Source organism: Leptonotus elevatus, chromosome 12 (assembly GCF_054856555.1).
Source record: "Leptonotus elevatus isolate MCC_2025b chromosome 12, RoL_Lele_1.0, whole genome shotgun sequence".
Lineage (NCBI taxonomy): Eukaryota > Metazoa > Chordata > Actinopteri > Syngnathiformes > Syngnathidae > Leptonotus > Leptonotus elevatus.
In genome coordinates, this window is record NC_141250.1 from 10,387,480 (window position 1) to 10,398,858 (window position 11,379).

Below are 11,379 nucleotides of genomic sequence, written 5' to 3' on the forward strand. Positions count from 1 at the left end.
GAGGATGCTCAACATTGACTCGAAAACATGCTGTGACTTTAAAAATGATTTTGCGGTCGCAGAAGCAGTTGCATGCATTCATTACAAAATAAGACCATTTTCAGAGCGGTCTTCATTTGCCAGCAAGTCATCCTCTCGCTAAAAGCAGAAACAGCCATGAGATGATTCAGACTGACGTCGGATGAAATCGCTTCCATTATTGCATTTGAGTTGAGTGCACCCTTGAAGCGCTTCTTGGAATCAAATTAAGCTCGACTTGCGCTGTTGGTGGGCCTCCGTCTGGACTTTACAACAGAAATGACGAAAATTAATAGACTCTGGTTAATGACATGCATCTTTCTCAATAGAAAGTGTTGTTTGTGAGCCACTTGAGGAGCCTTTTTGCTTCCAGTGTGCATGTTTACAGCGGTTTGGATGTTATTAACCCAATTTTGCAGCCTCGCCTTGATAAGCAAGGCGCTCGCGCGTGAATATTTCATAGCGCTCCTTCCTGTCTGCTGCACGCATTGGCCATCATTGGCGAGCCGGCTACACGTCTTTCAAACAGAGTGGTTGCAAATGCATCATCGTGGCTCATGTAATGTGTGGCACTTGTGGCCTCTGACCTAAGAGATATAATATAATAGATGGATGAAACACTAGACGAAGATAATCATCATAATCATGTGAAGAGGGAGGAAAAAGTGTGAGCAATCTGTTCAATTAACGGCTTCCAGGTGTGACAACTGGAATAAAGTGCAGCTTTTAAAAGGTCAAAGTGGCATGTAATGATTGCTCATGAATAATAAAGTGATGCCACGTAAATGGCGATGCCTTGAGTTTATTTCACTCACGTAGACAAACATCCATCATTGCATACTGCAAACACAATAACAAACATTTTGACTTCACTTACAGTGTCAATAAAAAGTGAGCATAATTATTGGTTGTACCTAATGTGGTGGTTGTGGATTTTTTAATTGTTTTTTAAAAGTTTGTGGTCCAAAAAGTTTTGGAATCAGTTTCACAGCTAATATTAGTGTTAGGACCCTGAATTTGTTTTAAATAACAGGATTTAAATAATAAAAAGTTGAAGCGTTCATGTTTTTAAAAGAAAAAAATAGATGAGTAATTTTATTACATTATTTACCTTTTTTCTTTCTTTTTTTTTACTGATAAATAATAATCAAATAAAAATAATGTGAAAAGTAATAAACAAAGAGATTACATTTTTTCCAAGAAAAATCTGCATGTCTGAGATTAAGGCTTTATTTTCATTGGCAGCACAAATTTGATGCGATGAGCAGATTAAATCTGCACGAAGGTGGGTTAGATCCAGTGTTGGTATTTTTTACAGTTGCATGCAAGCTGGTTTGTGACGTGGTGGGTGTAAACACAGTCAACCAAGCTCCTCTTTTTCCCTTTAAAAAGACTGCCTTATGTGTTGTATTTTTATTGTTTATTTTTATTATTTTGTATATTATTTTACTTACTATTAATTTATTTTAGGGTTGTTCTTTTAAGTTACTAAGTATTGATGAGTTTTGAGCAAAGTTTTTTTTAAATACTGAATAATCGTGTTTATTAATCATGATGTCAAGATCAATCAAAAAAATTGTGACTTCTAATTTTTCCCTCAATCCAATCAAACAAACCTACCTGCAAATTCCAAGATCATTGGAACTCACATGCCCCTCTACTACGATCAAGTGAAATGTGTCTTATTTATTCTTTATCTTAAAACAGATTTGCATGAATGCAGGTCAAACCGGCTACATGATAACTGTTAACTCACGCAGAAAATAATGAGTTTGTTTTTTGCTGCTGCAATATTTAGTTAGCGAGGAAATTCACTGTATTACAGGTGGGGGGGGGGGGGGGGCAGCATAGCGTGGTGGTCTATAAACTTCACTAGAATCTTTAATGAAAAGAAGCCAAGAGGTTTACGACTTCACAGTATTCGAACTGCGACAACAGCTGCTTCGCTGCTGGTGAAGAAAAACAAAAAGACTTTCAGTGTCGCCCAGACAGATTTTGAGTGCTCATATTCACACAGTTGCATAAGAAGCTTCGAAGTCGCACACGAGACGGCTCCAAAAGCGTAAAAGTGACAGCAACAGATGCTTACGCACGTCTTCGTGACCCACAACATCTGCTGGACGACAGCCAAAGCGGCCAAAACGTATTTCCTGTCTCGTATATCACAGCGGCGCATTCACATTTACAAAGAGGTTGAGAGGTGCTCCACTTGATCCTCATCTCGCTCTGCTAAACTGTTTATATCGTCCTGGCAACCACTGCGTCGAGAATTTTCACTCAGACAGGATTACGTTGACCTTGGCGGACGCATGCACTCTTGACCGTATGTCTAATTTCTACGTTAAGGCGGTCCATCTTTTTAATTCAGTTTCATTACATGGCGCCAGTCATTCTGTGTATTTTTCATAAGAATGATATTGTCAGATGTCAGTGAGATCACAAAAAAAACCTCTTGTCGACAGATATTTTTTCCAGAAAAGATTCAGTAATATGAGAATAAAGTTATATTTGTTTTTCTAGAAAAAGTTGCAAAGTCACTATTAAGAGGGGAAAAGTTCAAATAAAGTCAGATTTTTTTTCTAGAAAAAAAGACTTAAAGGTCAAACTAGAATGTCACAAAAATGTAGAATGGATATGAAAATCAAATTATGCTTTTGCACAAAAAACAAAACAACCGTAACATTATGGTAATAAAGTCAAATTGTATCTAGAAAAGTCGAAAATGTATGAGAATTAAGTTGACATATCTGGTTCTTGAAAAAAAAAGCCAATAATCTGATTAGAGTCTAAATGCTATGAAGATAAAGTGTTCAAGAAATCAAGTCATAGTCTTGACAAAAACATTGCAATCGTACTAAAGTTTTCTAGATTTTTTTAAATTTATGAAGGTAGGGCAACAGTGGTTCACGAAATGACATGACAATAACCACAATGTTCTTTTTTCCTTAAAAAAAAAAGTAGGAATTTGACCAGAACAGTCATATTTAATCAAGAAAAGTTGGAAAGTTATGAGTACAAAGTCTGTAAGATTAGAGAAGCAACCGAGCCAATAAACAATAAATAAACAAATGTCAATTTGACAAGGTGAGTCATACTGTTACAAAATAAACAAATTTATTTTGAGAAACGCTGGGAAATTCCCAGGAAAAAAAATCGAAAAACCAAGATGTTGTTGTATTTTATGGTTATGATATAAAATTAGTCCAATTGTTCTACTGGAAGAAAAAAAAGTCATAATTAATAAAGAAAAGTTAGAATGTAAAAAAGTTATAACCAGCAAACAATAATTTTTTGTAGAAAAAAAAAGACAATTTTATTAGGAAACTCATATAAAGTATGATGTTATAATTTTTCAATGAAACATTTAAGTTACAAAAACAAAGTTATTTTTTCTAGAAAAAAAGATAAAGCAATAATAATGTTTCAAGCACGTGTTAAAGTTAGAGTTAGAAAAAGTGGTAACGATATAAAAATAGTCATAATTTTCTATTTTAAAAAAATATTTCCAAAATTAAATTATATGTCACTAAGAAAATTTGCAAAGGTTACGAGTACAATGTTGTAAGGCTATGATAAAAAGTAAATAAAAAATATTTTGTTTTAGAAAAAAAGTCAGCATTACTAATAGCTGTAATATCTGTAAGGCTTTCAGAAAAAATTGTACTGCTACAAGATTAAAATTATCTGTTGCATGAAAAAGTAAATGCAAGAATGAGAGTAACTTTGCAAAGAATTTTCAAGTCCACCATTTATTCACATTCACTTCTTTGAACCCTAAAATTCACACGTTTGTCACTCACAAGAGCACCGTGCTTCAACTGAGCTGAAGTGACGCCACCCTGAGTGTATTCAAACATATTTATTAATCACACACGCGCTGATGTTTGAAAGACATTCGGTCGTTCTGACTTTTCAGCACAGTTGAGACGCCGTCGCTGAATAAATATCACAACAATGGCCGCCCTACAGCTGGCCTCAAACATCTCACACCAGGCACAAGAGGACACCTGACAACGACGACTGAGGCATCACCTCCATGTCACATTTCCCTTCTCTCCCTGGCACGTACACTATGTACAGTATCAATACGTACAGTAAAGTACATGATGAAGAATTAAATAGATTATTCATTTGCCAGAACTGGCCCGGCAGGGGGTCCAATCTGGAACGCAAGGACAGAACACCAACTGCTGTTTTTGGCTACAGATACAGGTCGCATTTGGGCAAAAAAAAAAATCCGATGTGCCTGCAGTGTGAACGTAGCATTTCACTCAAATTAACTGTTGTTGCTCCTTTTGTCTACTGGATGGCGCACTGACATCCATTTAAACAGAGCCGTTTATAGAGTGAGTTTGGCCAACTCTGCTTCAGCAGGGTAACAAGATGGCGTCCATATATCATTGTCACGCTGCGACTGGTCAACTGGCCAAACTCTCTCTCTATACGGCTCTGCATTTAAACAGAGCCGTTGACTAATCACAGCATAGAACTGCGATTGGTCAATTTCTGGTCACATGACATATGGACGCCATCTTGTTACCCTGCTGAAACGGAGTTGGCCAAACGCTCTGTATCAACGGCTCTGCATTTAAATGATGATCTTACATTTGTCTGTTACTCAGGATTTGATGCAAAAGCTTTGCACTCATTTTTGTTTAAAAAAATTACATTACTCTGATATAAGATAATATATGGAAATATATTCAGAATGTACAAAAAAGAAAACATTTTTGATCTGTTGTTATTTATAATTTATTTGTTCACGGACATACTGGGCCAGCCAATTTAAAATCAAATTTGCAATCAAATCATTTTTTTTCCACTGGTATCTGCCATTTCTGGATATTTTTTGCTTTGAATCATAACACTACCCCCCCCCCCCCTCCCCCGAATTCTAGTGGTACTACAACAAATGGTCCATATCTGCAATCTTGCAGGCAGCAGAAAGAACCCAGAGTAAGAACCTGCCTTACATCTTAAAAATCGACATCCTCCTTCCCACTTCCATTTCTTCTGCAACCAGTTTAGGCGGCAAACTACTCAAGCGTCATAATGACTCTATACTGTACTCTATAGTGTAATCCATGAATGAATGGATTACACTACTACACACCATTGATCAAATCCAACACACTTGACATGGAAAAAAAAAAGATGCTAAAATGATCAAACCATGCATTAATCATACCCGGAGTCAGGAGTCTGCGTCCATTCACGGGCTGGATGAAGGGGGGACACGGTGTCTGGCTGAGGCTGCAAGAGGCTTGGGGCTGCATACCAAGCGGGCGGGGAGGCACCGGTGTGTGGGAGGGAGGGAAATCCCGCGCTATAGCACACAATCAGACGTGCTCGGTGCAGCAGCTGCAGCAGCTGCAGCAGCAGCAGCAGCAGCAGCAGCCCCGTGTAGCATCGGTGTGCGTGCGTGCGTGCGTGCGTGCGTGCGTGCGTGCGTGCGTGCATTTGACGGACATGCCGGCCATCGTGATGATGCAATGACCTCTAGTCAACCCCCGCATCCACAGTCAAGCAACCAGGGAGTCCCCTGCAGGCTTTTCTCCTCCGTTCTCCTCCCCTTTTATTCCCTTGCCAGCCCGGCGCGTGCTCCACATAACAGTTCTCCTCGCAGCATTACATTGCAACCCTTGCTCAGCAGCCAACAGCATGCAAGGCAGCCGCTGTGGCACAATGTTGTGTAAACGTCAAATGCACTCAGTGGAGGTGTGTTTTTTTCCCTCCCCACACCAAATTGAAGTTTTATGATTTGTATTTATTGCCGGCCATTACTAGAGAGCATGCAGCAGCATGGAGAAGAGATGCAACACAATAATGAGGGGGGCTACTGACTGAGATTATTTGTAAATAAAACATGAAAATAAATATTACCTGTTTTAATATAACAGTCAATTTTGCCTTTACAAAGATGACAATGTTTGTTATTAGTTGTAAATGCCAAATAAATAAACACAAGTATTTTTGTGATTATTATAAATTAAATTGAAATAAAATATATATTTTTTATAAAATATATATTCAACATTTTCATTGTAAAAATATGAACACAAATATCCATATAAATAAACATACACACAAATTTTGTGGTTATTATAAATTAATTAAAACTTAAACTTAAAACAGTAGTCAATTATTATAAAATCAAATACAACATGATTTTAATAATTAGGGATGGCCTTCGGTGCTGGCGACGCCCTCTTGTGGGCGTGTTATGATCAGAACTAGAAATTAAAAATGAGAAGAATAGAAATTTGCCATTAATTTCAGGCAATTTAAATTCAATTTCAATTGTCTTTTTATTTTATTTTATTTTTTATTTTTTTAAGGAAATTTTATCTATCAAAAGTACCAGTGTTATCTATACTTGTTATCGGTCTTGGTGAAAGTTGTACTTGTGCTGGTATCGGTCTGAACAAATGTGACATTTCCCTATTAAAAATATTCACAAAAATGAAAACAGTTACAGTTTATCATTATTCATAGAAATATGTGATTAAACAAAGATGCAATTACTGGTATTTTATGAACATAGTTTTTTAAAAATTAGATTACATATGCACAATTTTAAAGTTTTTTTGCAGTTTGTCACTTTTTTACTCGCGACTGCCACCTCTGGCCCAAAGCGTAACTGCAGCATCTGTGTTCATGGTGCGCGTGCGAGTACATGCACAATCTTAAAGCAACAGCCACAGTTGACAAACGAAAACATGACTTCAAATAAGGTAAGAAAAACTCCGCCCCTCCCCTCCCCAAGGAAACTGTAGCATGTGCAGGGTCCGCACACCCTAGTATAAAGGGAAGATAAAAGCTGCTAGGTGCAGTCAGAGTAAAACAGTCAGGGCTCTTCGTACTCATCTGGGCATTGGTGGAGCACGCATGATGTAGAAAAAGCTTTAATATGACCTTTTTAAACGGCACAATGCATGTTTAATTAAAAATATTTTGTAATTAAGACAAAACACTATAGTAGGTTTATATTTCAGTTTGCAGTAATGGTAGTCCATCATACTGAGAGTTGAGAGACGTTTCTAATATTTTGTCCTGCAGCTAAAGAAAGTTACCAGAATATTAGAAACAGCTCTCATTATGATGCGACCTGCAAAATTGGAAGCGCAATCGTCATTTTAATTTCCTATTTTTTCTCTAGAATAAACATTAAAAGCGAGCATTATTGGTTTTTATGGGTGAAATAAATTCATGCCACAGAATGAGCATGTAATAACAGTTGTTTATTTATTCAAGCTTTTTTCACAGTTAACTCATTCACTGCCATTGATGGTTATAGACGTCAAAAATTCATTTGAACTATTTCTATTAGTTTTAAAAAAAATCCACTTTTGTTAACAAGAGTATGAAAACCTAGAATTTGTTATTGTACATTTAGAACAGATATAAAATGTGTGATTAATCGTGAGTTAACTAGTAAAGTCATGCAATTAATTACAATTAAAAATGTTAATCGCCTGACGCCCCTAATTTTTAATCCTCTTTTTATACTCTTGTTAACAAAAGTGGAAAAATGCTATTTAAATGTAATTTAATGTTATTTTTTCATTGTAACTACTAGAAATAGTTTAAATGAATTTTTGACGTCTATAGCCGTCAATGGCAGTGAATGAGTTTTAATATCACCATAAAATTGCTTCTTCTTTTTTCATTTCACATGCAGAAAATTGATTGGGGGGGGGGGGGGGGTCACCACCTCACTTGCCTACCTGACCACACGTCCTTGTTCCAATTTGAAATTGTGGAATCGCCACTAGTGTAGCTATTTTCCAAATAAAAGCTAGCACCCAATAAACGTTGCATGCGTAGAAGTGCATCAGCATGCCACACTCAAACGACGAACTAATTACATCACTGCAACAACTCTTCGTCCACTTGCACTCAACGGTGATCGTCTCCACGTTGCAATGACCTGCTTAGAGCCGGCAAAGGCTTCTGGGTGCTTTGAATGGGCTTCTGCGTTACTACAATAACCCGAATTGAATGGATTTGACGATGCAAAGAGTTGACACTATAGAATCATGCACAGCAGCAGCAGCAAAACAGTCGTGGCGAGAAAATGGTCTCTTTGCTGCATTGCACCTGTGCAAAGCCGCCGAACTTTCCACGGTCCCACCGGGGACTGGCTGAGCCGCCGCGGTCGTGATCGCTCCCCTCCTCTCGCCCACCCACCTCTTTAACCCACACACACAAAGCCAGAGTAACAAGTAGAAAAGCAGCTGCCATATGTCAGTGACAAAACACAAACGTGTTTTTTTTCTCTTCGCGTCGTTTGACCAGCCCGGGGAGACACGTCTTACCTGGGAGGAAGATGCGAGTGGGTGGAGAGAGACGCCGGCAGGAGAGCTCACAGGGCCGGGGACACGACCCGGCTCGTCCGGGTGTCGGTGACCGTGTGGGGGTTTCGTCTTCTCGGCGCGCCTCGTAGTGCACTGTGCGTGAATACACAGGCAGGGTGGTTCGAGATGAGGGGGCGTGGCGTGGATGTGTGCGTGGATGTGTGTGCGTGTGCGTTTGAAAGTGTGTGAGTGCGTGTTTGGGAGTCCATAATAATAATAATAATAATAATATTCTGAATGAGAACTATACAATAATGTTTAAAAATGTTAAAATAGTACTAAATAAATATACACAATACTACACGTATATCAGAAAAATGCAATATTGATAAAGAATGATTTTTTAACCAATAATAAGTAATAATTTGATATTATATATATATACAGTACCGTATATAGAGGTTCAGGAGCATTTAGTACAGAACTTCCAAGTTCTGTAACAGCGTTTTCCTTCCAGCCATCAGATTACTACTACACTGTGTTGTCACTGTAGTGTCACTTTATGTTAGTCATAACTGTTGCCATCACTTTAATTACACTTTTAAGCAAAGACAATTTTTTATAATATACTTAAATACATCATATGTATCTTCTATTTTTATTTCTATTGTATCATTATTTATATTCAACCTTGATATTTTTCAACTGTTGGATGTTGTTGCTGTTCTTGGTTGTGTACGTCTTTTTTATTTATTTATAATACTTAGTTTTGTTTTGTTTTCTGCTTGAGTCGTGCAACAACATTTTATTCTGTATATTGGTATATTTGAATGACAATAAAGTAAGTCTAAAGTCTACTATTTTATTAAATATTTTGTATCATTAGCCAAGTAAACATTGGGGGGGGGGGTACTCAGTCCTCAATGTTAGCAACGCTAAGGTAATAAGTTGCAAACAAAACAAAACAAAGTAGAGCCACTTCCTAGTTGGTGTTGTGCCAAGTTAACGGAGTACTTTACTACCTCTGGTAGTCAACAGTTTATCAAATTCTCATTCATGTCATTTTCACAATGATGGTCATTGAAGTACTGTAGTGTGTACATATGGCCACAACGGGGCGCCATAGCAGTGACTAGATGACTAAACGCTTCTGTCTTTTCTGCGCTCGTTGTTTGACGCATGCGCAAAACAGGAACAGTAGGAAAACTACTTACCTCCCTATCAACTCCGAGGCAGCGGCGAGATTACGGGCACAAATGGAGGAGTATAACAACGGCGACGAGGTATATGCTTGATGTTGATATTACCCGTCACGTTTTGACGCTCAAATCGCAGCTGGCTTCTATTTGTCGGTCAGCTAGAGAAGCTAAACGGAGAGGTTGCGTTTCCAGGGTGGGTCAGATAAGGAAAGAAAGGAAACGCATTTTTATGTTATCGTTTTGGCAAAAGCTCCTAAATATACTGTGCGTATGATTCTTAAAGCGCTTGTACCAGACGCCAACCATTATTCTATTAATTATGATACTATACTAAATAGTTTACATTATTATTATTATTATTAAGTGAATTTAACTCAATTTATCTAAATTTCATTTAACGTAATTCAGCCAAATTTAATGTAGTAACTGTTAGTCCAAAAAAGGATGGAAATAAAGTGTTTTGATCCAAGTCATCAATTAATCAAAACTAATCAACAGATTAACCAATTATTGACAATTTTTAGTTGCAGCCGTGCAAAAAATGCTAATTGGAAATTAGTTTATTTAATCTGATTAAACCAATAATGATTCAACGGATTTTTCCCGTAGGCGGTCTTCAATGCTGATGAAGCCACTAACAACATTAAAGAAGTAAGTGGAACCGCTCACCCCACGATGATTACAAGCAATGTTATGATTGATGATGGTGACATAGCACTTGTGTGTGTTGATGTTACAGTGCATCGAGGGCGTCATCGGCGGTATGGACTACAGCCAAAGTAAAGTTAATCAGTGGAGCGCCAGCATCGTGGAGCAATCTCTGACTCACCTGGTCAAGCAAGGACGCCCGTTCAAGTACATAGGTGACTTGGCCAGCAACATGTGATGTACATGATGTGTGTTCACTGGATGAAGGTCACACGTGACGCGTGTTGTTTTTGCCAGTTAACTGCACCGTCATGCAGAAGAGCGGCGCCGGTCTGCACACGGCAAATTCGTGCTACTGGGATAACGCCACGGATGGTGAGATCATCCATCACATCAACTTTTTTTTTTTTTAAGTTGTGAGACAAAATGTGAGTAAAAAGTGGAATGGAAGGATAAAAAAGTAGACTTTTTTTTTTTTTCTTTTTCCCAGGAAGCTGCACAGTCCGATGGGAGAACCGCACCATGTACTGCGTGGTCAGCGTCTTTGCCGTGGCTATATAACGGCAGCGAAATCTCGCCGGGACCATAATGGTCCTCCTTGCCCGCTTACAGTATTTCTCCTGACGACATGGGACTGAAATTACATCATCATGTCCAGGAGGCCATGACGAGTTATGTGATCATTCCGACGTCCTGAGGAACTTACTTACTTGGACTTTACAACACTTGTGTTGTATAGTAGTGACCCCCTCAGTTTTTTCCATGCATTGACGTCTCCCTTGTTACGTTCCGAAGTAAGCTTGTCCTTACAGTACTTAAATGCACTAAGGAATGATTTGTTATTTATTACTTACTTGTTGTTTGGTCCAAATGTGTTCAACAATATTTCCTCAAATGTATTTTGTTCCATAATTAAAATAGGTATTTAAAATATGTATTACGAATTGTCCCTTTTTGTTATCGGGCCATTTTAGTTTTTGTAAAAAATATATTTAAAAAATTTAACCATAAATAATTTCCAAACTTTGCCCACAGTTGATGTGATTTAAAATATATATATATATATTTGAAGGGCAAAGTACAAATAAACTGTAATGTGGTTGCACAAGTGCACACCCACATAACTGCAATGTGCTGTGCTCATCATTAGCCAATCGCATTCAAACCCAAGTTAAATTGGACTCAGCACACACCTAACTTAAGGGCCTCTGATTGAC

At 37.9% G+C, this 11,379-nt stretch overlaps 2 protein-coding genes across 5 annotated transcripts in view; one reads left to right on the forward strand and one right to left on the reverse strand.

The window, feature by feature from the left end:
- The window catches only part of sytl5 (synaptotagmin-like 5), a 30,299-nt gene extending 21,822 nt beyond the window's left edge, over positions 1-8,477 (reverse strand). For 3 of the 4 annotated variants that reach the window (XM_086091122.1, XM_086091123.1, XM_086091120.1), the window contains exon 1: positions 8,337-8,477. The gene's annotated coding sequence lies outside the window, so the exon portion shown is untranslated. Of the gene's footprint in view, positions 1-5,206; positions 5,519-8,336 lie in introns of those variants that run through there. The other variant, XM_086091121.1, reaches the window with a different exon arrangement.
- A 1,005-nt stretch (positions 8,478-9,482) lies between these two features.
- Positions 9,483-11,097, forward strand: LOC147164515 (dynein light chain Tctex-type 3-like). The gene is made up of 5 exons (XM_086091343.1): positions 9,483-9,598; positions 10,124-10,165; positions 10,254-10,377; positions 10,460-10,537; positions 10,653-11,097. Exons 1-5 carry the CDS (start codon positions 9,572-9,574, stop codon positions 10,721-10,723), a joined length of 342 nt encoding a protein of 113 aa, XP_085947469.1. The 5' UTR covers positions 9,483-9,571; the 3' UTR covers positions 10,724-11,097.
- The last annotated feature ends 282 nt before the right edge of the window (positions 11,098-11,379 follow it).